Consider the following 24,990-nt stretch of genomic DNA (forward strand, 5'->3'; position numbering starts at 1 on the left):
AATGAGGGGCATTAATGTCTGCACCTCGGGGTCTGCACCAAGGAGGACAATGCCCTAGAACTCCAGGATGTTGGTCCAAGACTCTTGGGTTCCTAGGCTCCTTTTCTATCCTCTTTCAATCCAGCCACTTCGTGGCGGATAACTAACCAAGCTCAGCAGGTGGTACCTGGGAGTGCGCTCCCCCTGCTGGCCATCAAGGGGCCAGCAGGAACCGGGGTCCCCGGGAGTCTCCCTGGTCTGGGTCCCCCGCCAGGCCAAGGGGAGCCTGGTCTCGCCACCGACTTCAAGGGCCCCTCCGCCTTGGTGGGGAAGAGCTGCCCGGCTGGGCCCTCCACTGTGCCCCCAGCTAGGAGCAGGCTCCTGCTCGTGGAAGGAGCTGTCCATCCACCACCTCCTCCCCCTCTGCGGAATGGACTAGGGTTTGAGGGAAGAGGACGCCGCTCAGGGTCCCACTGTCCTGGCATCAGAGGGGAAAGACGCGGACTAGCTTTTGTTTTGTGGGGGCGGCTAGCTTTGCATTTTCTCCTTTGTGGATCACCACCCCAGAGGAAAAAAGGTTGGCAGGTCTCCCCTTCTCTCGGTGCCGAACAGCTCCTGCGAAGAACACGATCCCCGCAATCCCGAACCCGCAGCAGCCCGCAGGCCCGGCTTAGGCCCCCTCCTCCTGCGATCCCGAGGGTCCAACCGCCCACCTCCCCGCCCCCCACCCCCACCCGCCTCATTTCGGGGAAGGAGAGCGCAGCTGTCCTGAAATACACATCCACCAGCAACAGCAGCAACGCACCGGCTGCCGACAGGGCGAGCTGAGCACCCCAGCGGCCGGTCCCCCCACCCCGCCCTCCGGCCGGCCCGCACGCGCACTCTCCACCGCTGCCCGCCCCCTTCTCACCCCCGGGACGCGCCTCCCTCCCGCAGCCCAGCCCCGCCGGCTCCGCTCTCCGCAGCCACCTTCTCCGGCTGGGCCGGGTCAGAGCCGAGCATGGAGCCTGGGGAGACCCGGGAGCCCCGCGAGCCCGGGCCGGGGGCAGAGACCGCCGCGGCCCCGCGCTGGGAGGAAGCCAAGACTTTCCACGACAACCTCGCGCCCAAGAAGAAACCCAAATCGGTAAAAGCAGGGCATGGGTATGGGGGAGGGCAGGGGGAGGGTCACCGGAGAGGGGGTCGTCAGCCCTCTGGAGAGGCACCCGTGGTGCCCCTCCGAGAAGGGACGCAGCTCCTCAGCACCAGAATGCGCCAGGCCGTTGGCACGGGCTCGGGTTTATTTTTGGAGCTCTGCTCCGGTGTTTCTTTTATCTCGGGGCTCGGGTTCCACGCCAGGATCCCCCTCCCTCATGCTGACATCAGGGCCCAGCTTCAGGCTGCGGCCCAGCCCCTCCCCTTGCGGGCAGCCTGGGGTGAGCGGACGGCATTTGTTGGCAAAGCCGGTCAGCGGCGCCTGCGGAAGCGCCCCGGGCTCAGGTAACCCGACTCTGAAAACCCGGCTCCTTGCTGTGCGCTCCGGTTTCTGCCATCTGGGCACCGGGCTCCGGACCCGAACCTCTGCGTTTAGGGTCTGAGTCAAGGTCCTGCGCCCTGGGCTCGGGGCGCCGGGTTCCTCGCGTCTTAAGAGAAGGGAGCTGCACTGGAATCTGCTCTCTGCGCTTAGGGCTCTGCGTCCCTGGTTCTGGGATCCCGACGCTGGACTCTGCTCCCCAGCTCCGGGCTCTGCTCGCCTCACAGGGGAGCCCTCGCTGGCATCGACATCTCTGCGACCTCAGTGGTCGTCTCAGCCCTTGCGGATTCACACAGAGGAGGGAGCTCGTCTCCCCATTGGACAGATTCATGATGCCCTGGTTGGTCCCTGGGCCTTGCTCACTCCAGCCTCCCAGATCTCAGAGCTTGGGAAGGGGATAGAGGATCGAAGCTGGCTCAGAGCATCCTCCAAAGAGCTCCAGCCTGAGACCCTTCCCGTAAGGCCCACCCTGTCAATAGTCATTCCCCCAGAGCACCTCCAGGCCTGCCCAGCAGTGGGGATTGAGAATGAATTAGACTGAGTCCCCGCCTCAGGAGCTCACAGAGACCCTGGACATGGTGAGTGCTCAGGTGAAAGACCCTAGCCCTGGGAGCATAGAGGCGGGAGTGACTGCCAACTCAGGAAGTCTTTTAGAGGTGGCATTTGAGCTGATTTTAAAGCCTGAGTAGGTGGACTTTCCCAGGCAGAGAGGGAAACAGGCTGGGCAAAAAGCATGACTGATGTCTTTGAAACTGAGAGGATGCAGGATCTTAAGGAGAAGAGTTGAAGTGATGCCAGAGACCCACAGAGGGCCTTGAATGCCACATTAAGGAGTCTGAACCTTATTCAGTGGGGTTAGGGGTCTTAAACCTAGGTTGCATGAAGCCCCATGTTTCAGGGGGTCTACTCACATGTGAAGCCAATTCATTTTCTTTCTTCCTCAAACTATGTTTTACACAAGTAAAAATAGGTGATAAAACTCAACTTACTCAAATGTGTTATTGAATATTTTAGCACCTTGGAGACTGCCCACATATTAACTTATGCTACAGGTTGATTATCTTGTTAGCAAACCTCAGAATAAAGCTTTTCCTGTGATCTGTTTTAATAGAAGAGTATCTTGAGATTGCTGACAATCGTTGCTGAGTCTCCTGAGGGTTGTAGTTTAAAACAGAACAAAACAAAAAAGGCTTTTACCTGGGGCTTCCCTGGTGGCGCAGTGGTTAAGAATCCACCTGCCAATGCAGGGGACATGAGTTCGAGCCCTGGCCCAGGAAGATCCCACATGCCCCGGAGCAACTAAGCCCGTGCGCCCTAACTAAGAGTAGCCCCCGCTCACGCAACTAGAGAAAGCCCGCACGCAGCAATGCAGCCAAAAATAAATAAATAAAATAAATTAAAAAAACAAAACAAACCTTAAAAAAAAAAAAAAAGGCTTTTACCGTTTGCAGCCACTTATTGGTGTGAATCAGGGCTTTCTCAATGCTGCGCAAAAACCAACAAACTGAAACAGAAACAAACTGACTAGATGATGAAGCTTAAATCCACACTGGTCTCCTGTATTCATTGGTTGACATTATAATAAACATATCATGAATATGTAATACATTTGAATTTGTAGTATAAATTTATACCAATAAAATATGGTACTATATGGTTTACATATTGGGGCTCCTCCCAAGAGTTCATTTGCATAAAATGTTAACCTACTTTAAAAAAAAGTATGAAAACCATTATGGAGCTATTGCAGGACTTTTCAGCAAGGGATTAACTCGGTCCATTTTCATTTTAGAAAGGTCACTATGAGGCTGTGTTGGTGGATGGATTGGAGAGGGTGTGTCTGGTAGCAGGCAGAGCCGTGAGGAGGCTGGTCTCTGCCTGGGGAGGAAGCTGGACTAATGTCACGCCCTGGGGGATGGAAAGGAGGGGTTGGACATTGGGAACTAGGGTGGTGAGTGAAGCACGTCAATCTGTTTCCTCCCCAAACACCAAGGAACCCGGGAGCTCAGGCCCAGTCGTCAGTTATGACCTCTCGGTCAGCCCCTGGCACTCACTGTTCTCTGGGAGGCAAGGAGACTGGTGGCTTCTTGGGCCCTACTCCTTCCTGCAGAAACCCCTCCCCCCTACAAGCTATTCTGGGGGCTTTGGGCCTCCTGGGCCCCATCAGGGCCTGGCCTAGGCTTATTCTCATCCCCAGGAGCCTGAGTGAAATATTTAACCCCCTAAGGCCTATAGGAGGCCCTCACCTCATGAGGTCAGAGGACTTCCTCAGTCCAAACCTGTTTTGTTCCTCTCTCCTCCGGCAGCCCTTCTCACTCTAAGTCCTTCTAGAAATAACAGCTTTTGGCTATGTTCCTATCTTGGGCCCAACAGGCAAAATCACTTTGGCCTCAGTGAGAGCTCCTCAGGCAGGCTGGGTGGGGCTGGACTGCCCTCCTTTATTCCTCCACTCCTGTCCCCGAAGCAGGAATAATCAGCTGGACCCCCCAATACCCCCCCTCCAGTGAAAGACAGGGAGAGCTGGCAGGACCTTGGCTCCCTGGAGCCCAGTGTTCCCAGGCTGAGTTCCTGGTCTGGGGTAGGGGGTCTTTCTGACCCAAGCTTCAGTCTGGCATCTGGACTTCTGATTTCTGGAGGAACTGTCTCTAGATGCACCTGACATCACGTGACAGGGTGGCCTCCCTCTGCAGCGAGGTCCAAGGGGGTGTCTTAGTGCTTGGCTTCTCCCCAGCTCCGACCAGCCCCTTTCACTTGTTCCTTCAGCTCCGCCTGGAGCCCAGACAGGCTGCTTCTCTCTCCCAGCTGGGATTCCACATTTCCCGCAGCAGCTCATGCCCACTAGGCCCTTAGACTGCTCCTCACTTGTACAGAGTCAGAGCAGGCTGAGCAGGGAAGCAGGGTCCTTGCCCTGGGGCCCTCCATTCTGGGGGTAAAGAGAGCCCTGCCCTGAGAAACCTCACTCTGAGGGCATGGTGCCCCTCACCAATTCTCCCAGATCTGGGAAGGGAGGGCTGGGGTGTGAGGAGTGATCCAGGGAAGTGCCTGAAGTAGCAGGGGTTGGGGTCTTCTGGGAGTGGTTGAGGAGGGGCATATGGGAGTATAGTGCTGCTGTGTGGACAGAGGCCAGGCTTGAGGCCAGAGACTTGGGATCTTATCCTGGCTCTGCCTTGCCTTTGCTGGATGACCAAGAGTAATACTCTGCCCCTCTCTGGGCCTATTTCCCCATCTGTAAAAGAAGGAAGTGGAGACTCCTGGGACCAAGGCAGCTGGGATATTTTTCTTGCAGTGGCCAGAGGTGGGATGGGATGGGGTCTGGGCCGGTCAGCCGGAGGAGACCCAGAACATAGCAGTCTGGCAGGGACTGTGGGACAGAAAGTGACGAGCGAGACCTTGGCTGGCTGCCTGAGCTGGAGCAGCGGGCTTGGGAACCTGCCTGAACGAGCTGGAGGGTAGCTGGCTCTCTGTCCTTGAAGGGGTGTTGGGCCTGTCCCTGGGGCAGTAAGCCCAGGGGGCTAGGCGGTCTTAGCCCTTGCCCTGAAGGCCAGCAGGCTTCCTGGGTTTATGAGAGTGGGCCTCCCCACCCCCCCCAACCATACCCTTACCATCCCTGGCCATCCCTCTATCACCCTTTTCTTTAATTTTTATCTTCCTTCCTTGAAGGCTCACAGTGGCTGAGAGGTTTGGGAGGTACCCAGCCCAAGAACACACAGACACTTGGGGGTGGTTGGCAGCTGGGAGAGTTACTGGGCTGAGCCCCAGAGGACAGGCACCTGTCCTGCCAATGCCTTATACTCACCCTGCTGGGCCCACACACCATCTTGGTTGGGATAAAAGTAAAATGCAAACTGAGGTCCACCTCCTGAGTTTGGGGACTCTGGTCTTCTATTCCTATCTTGAGGTTCTAAAGCTTCATTAGCCACTAGCTTTCATGGCTACTTAAATTTAAATTGATTAAACTTAAAATTCAATACAACTAAAGATTCAGTTCCTCTGTCTCACTGGCCATATTTCAAGTGGCTCCCTAGCCACATGCAGCCACACGGAGAGCACTGGACATTTCCATTATCACAGAAGGGTCTATTGGACAGTGCTCTTCTAAAGCATGCACAAATCTCTGCCTTGGGGGTAGATCGTAAGCTCCACGGGGGCAGGGATCACAACTGTATGATCCCTGCCATGTCCCCAGCACAGTGCCTGTCACATGGTCATCACTCAGTGTTGTCAACTGATTGGGAACCAGGCTTAACTCCAGAGAGAAGAAATGGGATTGAGTGCGTGACCTGCAGGGCTATAAGGAGCAGGCCAGAATGCAAGGTCCATTTATGAGTCTTGCCCCCAACTTGAGTCCCTGTTTCCTCATCTGTAAAGTGGGAATCATAGTCCCAGGATTGCTCAAGTCACAGAGATGTGGTGGGACTCTCTGGGTGTCTGTGAGTCCCTTGGGGACCCCAGGGATTATGAAGGGTCCAGCTGCTGCCTGTGGTGACATTCCTCTCTCCCCATTCTGCTGGAGGTGCCGAAGGAGTTCTGAGGCCCTCTCGGGCCCCTGAAAGAAGGCCTTCTGCAATCTAGCACCTGCCTACTCTTCTGGGCTCAACTACACTCTGCTCCCATGCACAGAGCTCTGCTCACCTTTGTGAAGGCACAGCGTATGTGCACACCTCCTCGTGCCTTCCTTCGCCCCACTCCTCCTTCAAGGCTTTGCTGAAATGCCTCCTGTCCTATGACAACTTCCTCTGAACACTTGTCATCGAGACTTTGCTTTCACCTGGCTCTAGCACTCATTTCAGTCCCCTTTGCATCTCCTTCTTTCTCCCCTACCAGCCTGTGACTCTGAGGACAGGAGCCAAATCTCTACCAGTATCATTACCAGACAGAGCCCAGGTGCTTGGCACAAAGAACCAGTAAATGTTTGTCAAATTTGCATCAACCGAAACAATATTCTCTGAGCGTTTACTATATTTCAAGCAACTTGAACAGATGAGGGCACTGCGCTGGAGTTTCTAGTTCATGTTAAATTTGGCATGGCAAATACTGTCTCTCATTAAACTATATTGCTTAAAAGTTCAGAGACATTAAATATTTACTGAGCACCTACTATGTGCTAAGCACAGTTCTGAGCACTAGAGATACTATAAATGAACAGGATAGTCCCGGTTCCTGCTCCCTGAGAACTTAAGCATGGTTCCTGCTTCTAGAGCTCTGTCTAGAAATAGAAATAGTTAAATAAGTAATTATAATTTAGTGTTAAATTTTACCAAAAAGGAAATCGTTAGGAGAGGTAGCAAGCCCATGACTAGGGGTAAGGGAAGGCTTCCTAGAGGTGACTTGTAGTTTGAGACCTGAAGGTTGGATAGAAGTTAGCTGGAAGGGCAGTCAGGGAAAGAGCACATCAGGCAGAGGAAACATCATGTGCAAAGGCTCAGAGAAGGTAGGGGGGAGGTGTGCTCAGACATGAGAAAGGTCAGATTGAGCAAAACGGGGTAATAGGAAGGTGACAGTGGAGACAGAGGTAGGGTCTGTCATGAAGGGCTTCCTACTCCATATTGAAGGCTGCCGATCAGAATGTGAGAAGAGTGGGTACCACTGAAGGGGGAGGCGGGGCATGATCAGATCTGAATCTGGGAACAATCCCGTGACAACAGTATGGACCACATATTGGATGGAATGAGAGATGGTGATGGGCCAGACCATGGTAGGGAAGACAGAAAGAAGTGAATGGATTCTAGTAGAGTTGGCATGTTTTGGTGACTGATTGATGGGGGAAGGGAGTGGAGGAAGAGGGAAGACTTGCGGTTGACTTCCAGGCTTCTGGTCTAGGTGATGAGTGGTTGGTGGTGCCAAGCATTGAGATGAGGAAAGCGGGGAGGGGACCAGGTTTGGGGGTGCAGAGAATGCTGGAAATTCAGCCTTGGGCATGATGAGTTTAAGTGTCTATTAGTCAACTGGGGCAGTTAGATATATGAGTCTGGAGCTCAGGAGAAAGATTTGGGCTGGAGATAGATGTTCTTATATAATTGTCATGTTTCTGGGCACCACTTCTTCCTAAGGGCATGTAGCTCCCATTTTGTGATGGAAACCATTTGGAGACCGTCTTGAGCATCTGTCATACTTTGGCTACATACACTGTATTCATTTTTCTTTCGAGTCCAGATGGCTGGCTAGATTGCAAACTCCCTGAGGGCATGTGCCTCCCATCCGATTGTCCTCCTCCGTGGGGAGCCATCAACTCCCTCAGTCCCCAGTTGGGTCCTGCACAGAAGGGGTCCTGATCTAGGTCTGCCTCTGCCCAAGGCTGAGCTCCTTAGGGCAGAGGCTGGACCTGTGTCTTCTCCCTGTCCCCAGTCCCCGGAGGGGCTGACACATGAGACCTGCCTCAAGAGAATCTGAGAGTCAGCCCCTTCTCCTGCACCCCTGCAGCCCAAGCCTCAGAATGCAGTCACCATTGCCGTGTCTTCCCGAGCCCTGTTCCGCATGGACGAGGAGCAGCGGATCTACACAGAGCAGGGTGTGGAGGAGTACGTGCGCTACCAGCTGGAACACGAGAACGAGCCCTTCAGCCCTGGGCCGGCCTTCCCCTTCGTGAAGGTGAGGGGCAGTTCCACCACTGGCCGTACAGTGCCTCCATGGGCGTTAGAGAAAAGCACTCCCATGGGTGTATGAGTAAGGAAAAGGGGTCCCCTCTGGGCAGATGCCACCACACAGGAGCTTAGTTTGGCAAGGGGACAGCCATTGTGGGAAGAAGAGGCCACCCCATCCTCTGGACTAATGTAACCCCACTCCAGGTAACCAGCTTAGTGCATGGAACCTGAGCTGGATTTCGACCCCCACTCACCCTTTTAGTGAGGCACCCCTGGGCAATAATCAACCCGCACAATGGCAGAGACTAGGAGGAGATAGCCCGCGTCCACTGGTCTCACCCCGAGCCTGGCCCCTGACTTCCCCTCTCCTCCCCGTGTTGGATCCCAACTCACCCCTCCTCCCCAACCCTGGCTACCAACTCCAGGCACCAGTCCCTGGGGGTCTGAGCCCGAGGGTCCCCTCTCCCATCCAGGCTCTGGAGGCTGTGAACAGGCGGCTGCGGGAGCTGTATCCTGAGAGCGAGGACGTCTTCGACATCGTCCTCGTGACCAACAACCACGCTCAGGTGGGCGTCCGTCTCATCAACAGCATCAACCACTATGGTGAGCATGAGGGCTTTGGCCATGACACGACCCCTACCGGACACCCGGGGTTGGGGTCACACCTCTGCAGGGTGCAGGTAAACCCACTGGAACCTCGAGCTCAGAGGGTTGCTGGTAAACAGGCCCTTTCAAGAAACAAAACAAACCCCCAAAACCCTGCTTGTGTAGCATTGCCATATTCAGGGTGTAAATATTCCCACCATGGCTGATGTCAAGCTACCAATAGTTGAACAATCTAACTGGCTCCAAAAGTCCCTGGATGTTTAACATTCGGCTCTTGCAAGCTGGTACAAGCCGGCTCCAGCACATCGCTGCACAGGCCCCACTCTCTATGTGATTGGGCAGGGCACTTGCTGCCCCTGTGCCTCAGTTTCTCTCTCTGCAAGAGGGCTGACAGGCCTTAAAGTCTGCTGGCGGAGGCAGGTGCAGTCATCAGAGTGAAGGGACTTTGTGTCTTAGTCCAAACTCTTGATTGAAAGTAATAGACCCTCCAGAGCCAGCCTAAGCTGAAGAAAATGATTTTTTTTTTTTTGGCTGTGCCGCATGGCATGCGGGATCTTAGTTCCCTGACCAGGGATTGAACCTGTGCCCCCTGTGTGGAAACGCGGAGTCTTAACCACTGGACTGCCAGGGAATTCCCGAAAATGATTTCTTATTAGGTTACAGGTGTGCCTCTTGGAACCACAGGGAAGGAAGTGAAATTGGGCCCACAAAGGGCTGAATCCAAGTACTGGAAATCTCTCCAGGGTTTTTTTTCTCTCTGGACCACAAGAGCCCTTATTTCTGCTTCTTTCAGCAAATCTGTTCCTTTTTTTTCTTTCTTTTTTTTCTGTCTCTTTTTCTTTTTCCTCAAACTAGGTTTCTCTGCTTTTCAGGAATATGGCCAAAATTTACAAGTTTACAAGTCCTTGTTTTCAGCAACCAAGAGAAGCCAGTTGGCATTTTTAAATCCTAATTTCAAATTGTTAGGAGCAAGGGTGATATTCAAAATATTTAACCACCTTGTGACATAAGTACCGAGGAATCAGGACAGACACCACCTATGGTACTGGGGCAGAGTCCTGAAGGACCCCTGCTGTGCCCTTCCACTGTGGACCCTCCTGTGTGAGGGGCTGGGGTAGTGATGGGGTAACTCAGTGGGCTCAGAGCAGCAGCCATTTATCAACAAGCAAAGTTTTACAACCTGCACAGACATAGGTACTAGGTAACTCTCAGCCCAGGCTGGGAGGGAATCTAATTGGCCCAGCTTGAGTCAGGTGCCTACCCCTATCCAGTCAGCTATGACCAGGTGGGACCACGAGCCACAAGGCTGGGACCTACCTTTTGTAGTACTGTGATCCCCTGACAAGGGGATATTACTGTGAGCCAGGCAACCCCTCCAGAGATGTGATCATCCCCATTTCATGGTCGAAGAATGGAGGATCTCAGAGAGGGGGAACGCTGGCCTAAAATCACCCAGAGAATCACTCTGCTGCCCCACCACCACTCAGAACCAAGATGGCGTCCACTGAACACGGAGGGACCACTCTGAGGTCCTGAGGGTTGACCCAGGCATCACCTGGGTACTCTCTATCTCCTCTCCAGACCTGTCCATTGAGAGGTTCTGCATGACAGGTGGGAACAGCCCCATCTGCTACCTCAAGGCCTATCACACCAATCTCTATTTGTCGGCTGATGCAGAAAAAGTGCAGGAAGCCATCGATGAAGGTGAGTCAAACTGGGGAAGGAGAGCGTGGGGAGTCTGGCTAAGGGGTCTTAGAGATAGGAAGCCTGGTCCCAAAGCTCTGGGCAGGCACTAGGGGTTGCCATGGTAACTGGAAGGGGAGTACCTTCCTTAATTCCTATGACCTGTCCTGTAAACTCTGAGAACAAGGCCTCACCTATTTCACTTATTGCCCATCTATTCCACTGTCCCACCTCCTGCCCTGCCATGTTAAGGATGCCTTTACTCATCAGCATCACCCAGCCTTCCATTTCCATGGGAACCCTCCTTACAGTCCAGAAAGCTACTCCCTTCCAAGAATCTTCCAGGTCAGTAGGAGTTCTAATTCCTGTGTGACCATGGGCAGCCTCTGTCCTTCTCTGGGCCAATGAGGAGGGAAATCAGTACCTAGTCCAGCCTGAGCAGTAGAGTCTGGGAAATGGGCAGCATTCCAGCAGCTGGGCCGGCCAGTGCTAAGGTGAGGTTAGAGACACGGCTGCAAGTGCTGACAAAGAGAATTTCCCTCCACGTGTCTCTTTCAAGGGGCAGTTCTGGGGATGGTATCCAGTCTCCTGACAAGGTGTTTTTCCCTATTGTTCACGGGAGAAGACAGGCTCACAGGGGAGGAAGGACTCCCCACTGCCTGAGAGGGCTCCTCAGGCTGAACGCTACTGTTATTTATTTATTTATTTATTTATTTTGACATTTTTTTGGAGTATAGTTGATTTACAATGTTGTGTTAGTTTCAGGTGTACAGGAAAGTGATTCAGTTATACATATATACATTCATTCTTTTTCAGATTCTTTTCTCATATAGGTTATCACAGAATATTGAGTAGAGTTTCCTGTGCTATACAGTAGGTCGTTGTTGGTTATCTATCTTATATATAGTAGTGTGTGTATGTTAATCCCAAGCTCCTGATTTATCCTTCCCCCCGGTGTTTCCCCTTTGGTAACCATAAGTTTGTTTATCAACCAACGATATGTTTACTTTCCTCTTCCTTTTTCATGCTGTCTCCTGCCTGGAAGCCTGGCTTCTCTCCCGCTGATGCCTCACTCCCCTGTGCTGCTTGGGGTTCCAAGAGACTTTCTTTAACCAGGAAACGGAAGCCATTTCCCTAGACAGATGTCACTCCCTCTGGTTGGGGTCTTGGCATTGGTCCGCATGTGTGCCTCTATATGTCTATAATTTAAGCCCAGGCTAGGGAGCAAGGGATGGTCAGGAGGCAGGCCTTCCCCAGGTCCGGTGGTTCTGGTTCATCTTGGTTCCAGCACTGGCAAAGCTGAGAAGGTGCCTGGCCTGATGTCCAGGGCCTGGGCCTACTTACACATCCTCAGGCTAGTGAAGTGGTGGGGAGGCTGGCATTGCTCTTTCCTCCCAAAGCTCTGCCTCTGTCCAGGCCTGCAACCCTAGATTCCCAAAGAGCAGGGCTGACATGGCCTTTGGAGAGGTGAAGAATCGGGGTTGCGCTGAGCCCACTGCCTGGGTCTCCAGCCTGCTGGTACTGCTTTTTGTCGTCCAGTGAGCTCTAGTTGGAGCCAGGGTTCCCAACAGACATACTGGGCCCTCTGGAGAAGCCCAGAGTCTGTGCCATTGTGGCGGCAGACTGAGGGGGTGCCCACACCCACCTCAACACAGACTGCAGCCTAGAATCTCAGCCCCAGACAGAGCTGAGCACCCTTAATTTTATCTTGGTCCAGAGAGGGTGAGGGACTTGGCAGAATCAACAGCAAGAGAGTAACTGAGGCCCAGCCAGGGTCGGGGCTCCTTCCCAGCCCCCCTGTAGATCTACATCAGGGGCCTGTGAGGAACTCCAGGAAGGACAGTGGTGGCCTGGGGGAACCCTCCCTTCCATCCAGGACTGATGTTTGTCTGGTCCATACCAGCACGAACTTACTAGATATTAAAGTATTGAAATTCCCCCATGCCGATTGATAAATAGCTCCTGCCCTGAGTTCTCTGAGTGCCCCCCTGTTCCCTGGGACACCCCCCCCAGACCTTCCCTTAAAGCAGCAACTAAAAGGGAAACCCTGGCATAGGCTGGGGCCTTCAGAGCCCTACTCAGAGCAAAAGCCACTATCCATTCTTACTGGCCCGTTTTGAAATATTCTGAATATTAGCCCTCGTTAGCCGGCCCCTGAGTCCTAGGTGAGGCAAGCAGGGCAAGGAGAGCCTGAGATAGCCCTCTCCTGGCCCCCAGGCAGCTGAGGCGGGTGTCGGGGCCCTATTACCTAGGCGAAGGCAGACAATGCTTGCCTTTCTCTGCCCAGGGATCGCAGCCGCCACCATCTTCAGCCCCAGCAGGGATGTGGCTGTATCCCAGAGTCAGCTGCGGGTGGCCTTCGATGGGGATGCTGTGCTCTTCTCAGATGAGTCGGAACGCATCGTGAAGGCCCACGGGCTGGACAGGTTCTTCGAGCATGAGAAGGCCCACGAGAACAAACCTTTGGCCCAGGTGCTCCCCACACTCCCCGGAACCCTTGGGTGGAGCAAGGAAGCTCCCCAGAACCTGCCCTTGGCTGGAACCTCCAGCCCAGAACCAAACCCCAAGCTCAGCCCAGAATCCAGCCAGCTCCCCTCCCTAGGCCTCCAGCCTTCCTCCCTCTCACCTGACCCCTGGGTCCCCTCAGTGAGCTTCTACCTCTTCTTTGAGCTCCCATCTCTCTCACTGCATTCCCATCCCCCCTTTGAAGCCCACATTCTCTCTCTAAGCCCCTCTCTGAAGCCCCTACCTCTTCTTTGCAGCTCCGTTATGAGGTCTCCATCCCCATCGCTTCTCGGCCTTTCGGCTAAAATCAAGTGTAGGTCTCTATCCCCTTCCTGAAACCCCCATCCTCCCTCTAAGCTCCCAGCTCCTCTCTGAAGCCTCCATCCTCTTTCTGAAGTCTCCATCCCATCTCTAAAGTCCCCATCCCGCTCTGAAGGCCTCATGCTCTCTCTCTGAAGCTGCCATCCTCTCTCTGGAACGCTTGTCCCCTCTGAGAGATTCCCCCACCCCTCTGAGAGGGATCCCATCCTCCCAAGAAGTCCCTGCTTCCCTCACTGGAGGAAAGGAAGAGCTGGGCTGGCGCCCTTCACTGGGGCAAGGAGATCCAGCTAGTGTGGGGTCTGGGCAGCCCATCTGCTTTGGGCCACACCAGCCCTTCACACCTCCTGCCATCCATCCTTTGGCCAGGGGCTCAGAGACCCTCACTCACCCTTAAACTGCTCAGAGTCTCACTGAGGGCAGAATACGCCCTAGAGCTGGTGGAAATTCCCTGGGGTTGGAGCGACTGGGATTCTCCAGCCCTCCAGGGAGCTCCTATCTGTGCTTTTAACAAAAATCTGGGTGCTCAATAACCCCAAAGCCTCTCTCTCCAAGAGCTCAGCAGGCTTCAGCTATGACTCCAGAGTATTCATTTCACTTTCTCTCTTGTTGGTTCCCTCTGAAATCCTTGGGAATCCAGAGCGGGACAGTTTTTCCACTAAGTGGTAGGCAGAGCCCCAGGAGACCACTGCTTGCCCCAGGTCACCCAGCAAGTGAGGGGTCTCCAAGATTAGAAACCTACCGTTCCTGATTTCCAGCTGCGTTACAGTTTTCTTCTTCATCATCCTCTGGTTCTTTATTCACACCTCCTCATGAAGCTTCATTGCTCCAGGCACTGTGAAGAATAAACCCTTCCCCTGACCCTACAGAGCTGGAGCACAACACCGTGAGCCACTCGCCTGCCCCAGGGGCAGGGTTGACATTGGGCAGTGACACATTGGTCTGTCTGTCCCAGCTAGAGTCCATTCTGATTGAAGGGTGCCCATGCCATAGTTACTAAATATTCTTTTTTTTTTTTTTTTAAGGAATTCCTTTTTTTAAAAAAATTATTTATTTATTTTTGTTCATTTAGTTTTGGCTGTGTTGGGTCTTCGTTTCTGTGCGAGGGTTTTCTCTAGTTGCGGCGAGCGGGGGCCACTCTTCATCGCGGTGCGCGGGCCTCTCACTATCGCGGCCTCTCCTGTTGCGGAGCACAGGCTCCAGACGCGCAGGCTCAGTAGTTGTGGCTCACGGGCCCAGTTGCTCCGCGGCATGTGGGATCTTCCCAGACCAGGGCTCGAACCCGTGTCCCCTGCATTGGCAGGCAGATCCTCAACCACTGCGCCACCAGGGAAGCCCACTAAATATTCTTAATATCCTCCCTGCTGATGAGCACAAAGGCCACACTTAACGGAGTTGCAGGGCAGACACCCATGTACCTGGTGGGCTGCTATAGTCACAGCCCTGGTATAGTTTTTCTGACGCAGACATCCCCAATCACAGCAGTATGGACACCTAGACTGCCATAGAGACCTACAGTCCAATGATGCATGTAGTGGCCTGAGCAGGCATAGCAGAACTGAGAGATTTAGAGATCCTGAGAAGCTTTCCCACCCCAAACAGCAAGATCCTAGTGTTATAGGTAGGAGCCCAGCAGGGGAGGGGGCAAGTGTCTGGGAGAGGGGTGAGCTCACAGTGTTCCTTTGCCTTCTCATAGGGCCCCTTAAAGGGTTTTCTGGAGGCTCTGGGTAGGCTGCAGAAGAAGTTCTACTCCAAGGGCCTGCGGCTGGAGTGTCCAATCCGCACCTACTTGGTGACGGCACGCAGTGCGGCCAGTTCTGGAGCCCGAGCTCTCAAGACCCTGCGCACCTGGGGCCTGGAGACGGATGAGGCCCTGTTCCTTGCAGGAGCACCCAAGGGCCCCCTCCTGGAGAAGATCCGCCCACATATCTTCTTTGATGACCAGATGTTCCACGTGGCTGGGGCTCAGGAGATGGGCACAGTGGCCGCCCACGTGCCTTACGGTGTGGCGCAGACACCCCGGCGGACCACACCCACGAAGCAAGCCACATCTGCACTGTAGCTGAACCATCAGCTTTGCTGACCCACACTGCTCCAGGCGTGGCTCCATGTCATACACGTCGCCCAGTGGACCCTTCTAGTTCCTCACCTCTCTGCCCTTCTGCATGTCCGCCCTCATCCCTATGAGTGAGGCACTTGTAGGAAATTATGCAGACTGGTCCGGCATTCTCACCAGCTCCCCTTTTGGGCAAACACTGTGCCATGATCCTGGCTCAGAAAGTAAGACTGTGCAAAAAAGCTGCGTTTCAGGGGGAAGTTGATGGGACTAAGGCTGAGAGGGTCAGAGCAGCAGGGTGCCTCAAAAGGGGCTTATGAAACTAGCTCAGTGTAGTACAAAGAACATTGCTTTGAGAGAGATGGGATCTGGCTTCTAAGCTTTGTCCTGGCATTGTCCATGTCTTTAAGTTCCCTTGCAAGGGACTCTAGGATGAGGTGACTTCCCCCTGTGGTGCACTGGTGAACTCTCCATCCTTGCAGGAGCCCCTGCAGCCCCTTTGTCACCACTTCCAGGGGAGAACTCTCACTGCTTGATGAGTCAGTTTCCCCATCATTTAGGGGGTTTTCAAACTCTCCTTTAGCTAAAAAGGCTTGGTTTTATAAGATTGCCCTCTTTGAAGGAAGGATTCTGAGCCAGGGCTTCTCCTGATATATATGGCACCTTCGTACAAATTATAGAAGGACGCCGTCTCTAGAATGAATTGTGAAAAGACTGCCCTTCCTCTGGGCTGACCCGGACCACGCTGGGGCACACAGCTTGGTTAGCAGGCTATAGGCTGGATTTTGGCCCCTACCGGCTCCTCAGCCCAGAGGCCTTTGTCAAATGGGCAAGGCACACAATCATTCACAGCAACCATCCCTATAATTTTACACGTTTGAAAACCACTGGATGAGATGACCTGTCTACTTCCTGCGATGCCTTAATCTGAGTCATCAAGGGTCAGCTGCCAGGTGCAGGGTTTGTGGAAGGAGGGAGGGAGTGAATTTAACCTGCATGCAGACTCTCCTCCGGCCAGCAGGGGGCACTGCAGGCTCTCCCTGGGAAGGCGCTTTACTAGGCCTGCTCAGTGCTTCCTTCGCTTTTGCTTTTTAGCCAAAGTTAATTTGCTCCTGCCTATCAACCCCCTCACCTCAACCCTCACCCCCTCAATGACTGTGTCCTACTCTGCTTGCCAAGCAGCCCTGCTGGGGGGAAGACGTGGAGAATTGGTGTTTATTGTTGTGAGCTCAAATGCAAGGGGAGAAACCTTAGGGGCTGAAGTGGGAGGTGGTCCAGGCTGAGCCCAAGGGAAGGCCTGCCTGGAGTGATATAGGAAGTGTGGGGAGGTCAGGTCTAACGCAGTGACTGGTTAGAGAGGAAGGAGCTGCAATGTGCATTAGCAAGATTCTCCAGCTATGGGATTGTGATTGGAGGTAGCGAGCTCTTCGTCACTAGGATGCTGTCAAAGGGACTCCAGGATGAGGTGACCTCCCCCTGCGGTGCACTGGTGAACTCTCCATCCTTTCAGGAGCCCCTGCAGCCTCTTTGTCACCACTTCCAGGGAAGAACTCTCACTGCTTGATGAGTCAGCCTCCTCCTTTGCTGACCAGCTTGGCTTTCTCCGGAGAGAGGGTGGGACCTCCAAAGGCTGGTCCCTCAGGAAGACCCAGAAGGGGTGAGGAGATGTCAGTGGCGGGGACTGATTGCCCAGCCTCCCGGGCGAATCCCAGCTGTGAGCAAGCACTTTATGAAGAAAGCCAAAGGTATCATCGGAGGTGTGTGCAGGGGAGCTGGAACACTTCTGGGGGCAGGAAAAGGGGTGACAGGCCACGTGGGGCCTGACCTTTATCCTTTTGAGGACTCAGCCCAGGGTCTGAATGGGCACAGGTTCTGGGCAGTGGAGGGCAGGATCGTAATGTCAGAAAGATAACGCAGGAGGGAGAACGAAGTCAGAAGACTGAGGTGGTTCTGGAAATGAGCAACAGTTTGGGTGAGAAGAGAGTCCTGGGCTGGGCTTGTCCTGTCAGTGCTGGAGCGGCTGAGAGGCTGGCCGTGGGGAGGAAGGGCAAGGCTGTGTTGAGTGGCTGGGCACCGCCAGGGGACGGGCAGGTGACGAGGATGTCCTTGCACAGGGTCATCCCATCAACAGCCAGGATCCTTCTGGCCAACAGAGGAGGCCTCAGGGCAGAGGATCTGGTTTGGAGCTCTTTCCTCTGCCGAAGGTCCCAGCCCAGCCAGAGATACTGTGAGACCTAAGGACAGCCTCCAGGAAACGAAAAGGAAGTGAGAGAAGGAACTCAACCCCAGTCACTCTTGATCTTGGCCGAACCACACAAAGGCCTGCTTCTCCTTCCTCTTGGGTCAGAATCACCCCTTGGGTGAGCCTCCAGGGCTCACAGAGCCAGCTGGTAGCCATGAGAAGCCTGCAAGGCTGGGCACAGCTGAGGCTCACTGCATGGCACTAGGCTGTGTGACCAGGGTGGACACATGCCCTGCGAGGGCAGCACCAGATGTCACCTAATTAAGATGCACCGAGGGATGCTGAGACCAAGAGGTCCTGCCCCCAGGGCCTCGCGATAAACACCCCTGATTCTTCCAGGTCTCTCAGGAAGCAGGAAAACATGATGTGGGAAGCAGCAAGATAAGGCGCCATAAAAGCTGTGTATTTCACTGGAGCACTGTTAATAGACTTGGACAGCCCTCAGCGATGAGAGACACTAGGGTCCAAATTCTATTATTGAAACCATAAATGAGCATTTCAGGCCTGGAAAAAAGCTTTCAGTGTCTGGAATAAAAGGCCAGAAGTCCTGGGGGCAGGCTTAGACAGCTGCCAGACACACCTTCTGATTGTTTCAAGTGATGAGGAGGCGTCCTGGGGAAAAGAACATCGTTTATTGTATCAACAGGCAAATTAAAAAGCCATGCGAGCACCAAAGCCCCAGGCCCAGCCATGGACTGCAGCACTGGGCCAGAGGAGCCACAGCTCCTGACATGCAGAACCCCTGGAGCCCAAAGCATGGCACCCCAACAGCGCCTGCAGAGCACGTCCCAGGAAATTCTTGCCAGCCAAGTCCCAGACCCAATGGAAACTGCCACTTAGAAAAACAGAAGCCCTGTTACTATGCACTGAGATTGCCAAGGTCACTGCAAAATAGCCCTCTCTGCTTTCTGAGAGCCCAATCAGAATGATGGGGATGTAGCAGAAGGAGTTGAAACCAGCAAGAGGTGTAAATCCAAGCTGGATCCAGCATTATAATGATACTCAACTGGTGTGCACCAGCAGCTAAACTAGTGATTAAAATATTGAAATGCCTCCATAACAGTTGTAAATAGCGCTGGCCTGAGCCCCTGACTTCCCCCTCCCCATGGACTCAGCTGCCCTGGCCCCTTCGTCTTCCCACGATCCAGCAAAAAGGGGGTCCAGGAGTCTGTGCCAGCATGATGGCCAGTGTCCACTCTGTTTGGGGGTCCCCTGGCCATGCTGGCTTGGAGAGGTTAAGTAAGTTGCCCAAAGTCACACAGCTGGTAAGAGGCAGTGAGAGGACTCAAGCTCATGTCTGTCTGATGCTGGGACTCAGGCCCTTAACTCTTTTGCCATACAGCCCATACGTGCATAGACGTAGCAAGAGAAGCTTCATAGCAATGGCGTTCCCTTGACAGTCTGTTAACATGTTGACCCCCTGCATGTTAAGATACTATAATAGACTTGAGAGGGTACATCTTTGTTACAGCTTTCTAAATAGCCAAGAGGAATTTAAACTAGGGCCAAACACTTGCAGATCTTCTAAAGCACCTCCAGACAACCCCAAGTTCTGTGGAACCCGGTTCTTATTGGGCTAATGCTGGGTTTGGCAAACGCAGCTCCTTGGCCAAATATAGCCCACCACGTTTTTGCAAAGAAACTTTTATTGGAATACAGTCATGCCCATTTGTTTACATCTGTCTTCAGCTTTCAAACTATAGCAATGGAGTTGAATTGTTTCAACAGAGACCAAGGAGCTGAAAATACTGGGTCAGCCAGAAAGTTCGTTCGGGTTTTTCAGTTCCAGCCTACGAAAAACCCGAACGAACTTTTTGGCCGACCCAATATTTCTCTGGCTGTTTGCAGAAGGAGTTTGTTGACCCCTGGGTTAAGGCAAACATCCCTGGCCCGGTCCTCAGTGGGAGAGTCCAGCTTACATCCACCTAAGCATTCGGAGGTAGAGGCTGGCTCATTTGCAGAGGGGGCAGCATGAGGCATCTCTGCAGGCATCGTCAGGGATGGCAGGCACTAACTGAGAACCTTGATGCTAAACCCAGCAGACCCTTGGCATCTGAAGATTGAAGATTTCAAAGTTTGACCATTTTCAAATGACCCATGGCCTGTTGTGATTTGGAATGTTGATGCACACATTTGATTTTAGTGTGCTCTCCCAAGCTGCTGGGTGAGGGGCAGGGAGCGGGGCCCCTGGCTAGAGCTGAGCCCAGCTGGCTGGCCTCTGCTCAGCACAGCTATGTTGTTCTCAGCTCATCATTGCCTTTGAGGGGCCTCTTGAGAAGTAGTAAGTGCTGGTAGATGGATAGGCCTTAGGTAAATACTAATTTTGGATAAAGTGAAGTGCCCCACATTGACTTAAGGACCCAGATCTAACAAGTCATCCATATGCTCTCTGTGGAAGCAAGAACAAGCTCTTCACGAAGACGGTCCCAGTGAGGACTTCAGCTGGCTCAGAAGTTACTGATCAAGTGAGAGATAAAACTCCAGTGAAAGTTGGAATGACAGTTTTCTTGTGGTATTAGGGAGTGAGCAACAAACACGCATACCCTTATGATGGAATTGTGAATCAGGAGAAATCTGCCAATGTAGGGAATGGCAAGTGTAGAAGTGGTCCTACCTACCGCCATGGTTGCTGGCACTGTTCCATCGGGATACTCTTCTACGCTAAGCCCAGACTTGACCTCGGAATCCTTCTCAACCCAGCATTCCAGGCAGCTACTACCAGTGGGTTGGAGTTGGCATGAAAGATGAAAAACCTATGTTGCCATCCCTATTGGTGTTGGATACTGCTTTCCAGGGGGGAGTGCAAGGCCCTGAATGTTCATTCCCCAATGTTGTGCTGCAACTCTGAGGATGCCAGGGTCTCACCCCACTCAGGCAGAACACAAAAAGGAGGAAGAATGGCATCCTGTGTTGGTGGCTTCCTTAGAAGAGGTGCCTGAGAAGCAGAGTCCCAGGTTTCATGGTCTTCAAGCAAAGTACAATACGGCTGGCAACTTTTCAGTTACCCCTCCTACCAGTAGGTGGCACTGCAGGCCAACACTCCGCTGCTGGCCATAGTTAATGGTTTTCTTCCCTGGTTACTTTTCTCTCCTTCCATGTTACTTGGTGCTGTGCTGGACTCCCGCAAGTAGCTTAGCCAAAAAGGACTTTAGGTGCTGCTAAACATAACTGTGTGATGAGCTGACAGCTCTTACCAACAGCCACTGTGATTGCATGTATTGACACACTCATATGAGTGTGTGCAACAGGATTAAAACTGCATGTATGCATGCTTTTTTGGGTGTATGTAATGGGGCAGATATCTCTGCTGACGACTGTGTGTGTGTGTGTGTGTGTACAAGTTGGTTATCTCTGCTAACTAAGGGTCCTGGGCCCCACATACTGATGGCCAGCCCTGCTTCCTGGGACTAGTTCTGGCTCTTCCTATCATCTCATGGGCATTTGCACATATGCAGTGCGGGGCTCTCTGAGGCCCTTATCTATCTCTCCAGCTTCTAGACTCTGGCCAACAAGGTCTTGGCTCCTAACCCTCTGCCTCCCCTGCCCTTATCCCTGCAGCCTTGGGGACAAAGTGGTAGAATCACTTTTGGCTGCACCTGCCTCACCATCTACATTTATTTCTTCCCTCCCCTTGACAGTCCTGAGTCCAACATGTACAGTTGGGCAGATTGTGCACTGAACAAAGGCAGATGGAACCATTCACACCATGAGTGATACCTCCTAGGCATCTATAAAAGCTGCCTACTGTACCCAGCTGCCCTGGTCATCTCATGGCCATGGCTAGGAAAGCTGCCTTCTTCCCTGCCCTCCTGGCCCAGCCCAGCCTAGACTGGGATTCCTTCCTCTGCTTGGGTGTTCTAGTCTGGCCCAGAAGTGACTTACCCTTGGCCTTGATCAGGAAGTATCTCCCTGATGGGCCATCCCCAAGAGGCCTTTGGGTTCAATTTATGAAAATGAAATACGGCTGGCAACTTTTCAGTTACTGTAAGACAAACCAAAACGCTGCAGATGGGGTCACTGATTCCCACACTCCTGGCCTGCAGGTGAGTACGCCTTCACGGGCCAACTGTTAAGATGGCTCTGCTACAGAATTAGGGTAGAAGCCTCAAGTCTAGGTTTATAGCTGCACCAGGTAGAAAATCGTGAGGTCGCCATAGACTGGACACCTGTGCCAGGTCACAAACTCTGATGCCTCCAAGGGCTGGGCGGGAAACATCAATGAGCGAAGAGGATTAGGCAAGGACTGTAGCAAAATGCGGAACACATATGCTGTAGTCTGACACGGTTGCTGCCGTGTGGGAATGTGGCCTGCTGGTGCCAGATATTCCTCCCCATTTTCCAAGAGAAGCTAGAAATCTGGACTTTTAAATGTTGGCAACTGAATTCTGAATTTAGAAAACACTGTGCATGCCAGATAAACCACATCTTACAGGCCAAATCCGGCCTTTGAATTTCCATTGTGCACCCTCTGACCCAGGCCCAGTGAATGGGGTTTTTCAGAACTGAGTAATTGAGTATGAGGATATTACACTCAGACTCACAGAGCTTTGGATCTTTAAGAAAACTTAAAGATAACCTAGTTCATTCCTTGTGTGTTTTAAACTGTGTACATACAAACTTTTTTATTAACAGCACACATATCCTTAAGTTCTAGTTTCTACCTAAAAGGATCTCTGTACCCCCAATTTAGCACAAGATTTAAAATGAAGTCTCTACACATAGTAGGCTTGGATCTACCTGTCAGAAGCCCTATTTTATACCATTTGCTTTATGATAGGTCTACTTCTGTCTTTTGCGAACATGGGCTGCCCTGGTCTTCCTTATAACCTAACTTCTCTGGGTTGCTTTCCATGGTAAACCTATAAGTGCCTCCTTAAACAGTTAGGCCCTGTGTTTCTTCATCTGTGGGACCTCCCTTGCCTGGGGGTGAGACTGCTCACACTTTTCCCAGCTTGGTCCCTCCGTGGTCTGCCCTCAACCTCCAAAGGCCCCAGCTCTGCCTGGCTCTGCGGCATTTACCAGCTCACACAATAAAGGATGCCACGTGCTGGCCAGTGTGGATCCTCCTCACTACTCATGCTTGTCCCACACCTAATGTCACAGCCTGGCCTTCTGCTTCTTAAAAGCCATTCAAATAAATAGAACACTTTTTAAAATAAACTTAGGTTGCCTTCTTGTCCCCCCTCACAATTGTATTCACAAACTGGCTTAGGGTCCCTTTAAGAAATGCCAATGGGAAGACTGGATATATGTATATGTATAACTGATTCACTTTGCTGTACACCTGAGACTAACACTACATTGTAAATCAACTATACTCCAATAAAAATTTTTTTTAAAAAAGAAATGCCACTGGGGACGCAAGGAGTGAGCAGGCCTGGGATTGGTTCCATCCTTGGGTGCCAGTGTCTCTCCGTAGACCCTCCCCACCCACACGAAGACCACCCTGAGGGGAGATTCTGTGATGGACGGCAGCCTGAGCCCATCAGAAGGCAAGCTTCCTCCAGCAGTGCTCTTGGCGTGGACTCAACGTCCCCATCTGGAACTACCAAGGCGGAGGGGCAGGGGGATGGATTGGGAGGAAGAAGAGGCGCTGAGAAAGCATGTGAGCTGGAGGAGGAAGGGGGTGACTCAGACTCCAGCCTCAGCCCTCACATCATCCTTCCTCCTGCACCTCAGCCCCCTCCACAGCAAACCCAACCTAGGGCCGATACCTCTCTTCCATTCTGTCCACCACCCTCATTTCTCCCGCACTTGCCTTCACCTCCATCCGCCGAGGCCCCGTCAAGGCTCATCTTACACACAACTTCCTCAACTAGGCTCCCTCAAAACTCTGTGTATCATGAGGGACAGATCACTTCCTCCCTTGAACAATATTGAGGTCTGCGGTTCTTTCTCCCATAGCCCAACAGAGTATTAGTTATGGGAGCCAGACTAAGTGGCTGTGAATCAACCTGCCTATAACTGAATGATTGAATTCAGAGCTGATAGGACTGGGCCAGCTCTTTGCAGCCAATGTTGTTTCTGAACTGGTTGTAAAGTATTTTGAATATCTCTCTAAAAAGTAAACCAAAGGCATGGGAGTCTTACAGTGAATTAGTTATCTGTTGCTATGTAACTAATTAGTCCAACACTTAACTGCTCAAAACAACAAACATTTATTATCTCACAGTCTTATGGGGCAGGAATCCAGAAGCAGCTTTGCTGGGTGGTTCTTTTTTTTTTTTTTTTTTTTTTTAAGGCAGTGTGCTTTCTTTTCTTTTTTTTTGTTTTTTAAGTTATTTTATTTCATTTATTTTTGGCTGCATTGGGTCTTTGTTGCTGTGCACGGGCTTTCTCTAGTTGTGGCGAGCGGGGGCTACTCTTCGTTGCGGTGTGCGGGCTTCTCATTGCAGTGGCTTCTCTTGTTGTGGAGCACGGGCTCTAGGCACACAGGCTTCAGTAGCTGTGGCACGTGGGCTCAGTAGTTGTGGCTCACGGGCTCTAGAGTGCAGGCTCAGTAGTTGTGGCACACGGGCTTAGCTGCTCCGCGGCACGTGGGATCTTCCCGGACCAGGGCTTGAACCCGTGTCCCCTGCATTGGCAGGCGGATTCTTAACCACTGCGCCACCAGGGAAGTCCTGCTGGGTGGTTCTTGCTCAGAGTGTCTCATGAGGTTGTCATCAAGCTGTCAGCTGGGCTGCAGTCATCTGAAGACTTGACTGGGGATGGAGGATCTGCTTTCAAGATGGTGCACTCGCATGGCTATTGGCAGGTGGCCTCAGTTCTTTGCCACAGGATGGCCTGAGTGTCCTCACAACATAGCTGTCAGCTTCCCCCAGAGTAATCCAAGAGAGAGCAAGGCAAACTTGCTTTTAAAAACTGTCTTTTGTGGTACATATATACAATAGAATATTACTCAGCCATAAAAAGGAATGAAATTGTGTCATTTGCAGAGATGTCAATGGACTTAGAACTCTCATACAGAGTGAAGTCAGAAAGAGAAAAACAACTATTGTATACTAAATGCATATTTGTGGAATCTAGAAAAATGGTATTGATGATCTCATTTGCAAAACAGAAATAGAGACTCAGACGTAGAGAACAAACGTATGGATACCAAGGGGAAAAGGGGTGGTGGTGGTGGGATGAATTGGGAGATTGGGATTGACATATATACACTACTATGTATAAAATAGATAAGTAATGAGAACCTGCTGTATAGAACAGGGAACTCTACTCAGTGCTCTGTGGTGACCTAAATGGGACGGAAATCCAAATAAAGAGGAGATATATGTATATGTATGGCTGATTCACTTTGCTGTACAGCAGAAACTGACGGCAGTATAAAGCAACTATACTCCAATAAAAAAATAAAGTTTTGAAAAGGCAAAAAAACAAAAAACAAAAAACTGTCTTTTATGACCTAGCCTCAGAAGTGACATATTATCACGTCTACCATATTCTATTGATCACAAAGAGCAACCTGATCCAGGGTGAGAGGGGATGACACAAGGGTATGAAATGC

At 52.2% G+C, this 24,990-nt stretch overlaps 1 protein-coding gene across 1 annotated transcript; it reads left to right on the forward strand.

Annotated features, from left to right (window-relative positions):
* Positions 1-860: 860 nt before the first annotated feature.
* NT5C1A (5'-nucleotidase, cytosolic IA) lies at positions 861-24,767 on the forward strand. Its single transcript, XM_082342129.1, has 6 exons — positions 861-1,105; positions 7,913-8,080; positions 8,547-8,676; positions 10,261-10,383; positions 12,650-12,834; positions 14,882-24,767. The coding sequence occupies exons 1-6, from the start codon at positions 980-982 to the stop codon at positions 15,245-15,247; spliced, it is 1,098 nt and encodes a 365-aa protein (XP_082198255.1). The 5' UTR covers positions 861-979; the 3' UTR covers positions 15,248-24,767.
* The last annotated feature ends 223 nt before the right edge of the window (positions 24,768-24,990 follow it).

This window comes from Balaenoptera borealis, assembly GCF_965194805.1.
Source record: "Balaenoptera borealis genome assembly, chromosome: 1".
NCBI lineage: Eukaryota > Metazoa > Chordata > Mammalia > Artiodactyla > Balaenopteridae > Balaenoptera > Balaenoptera borealis.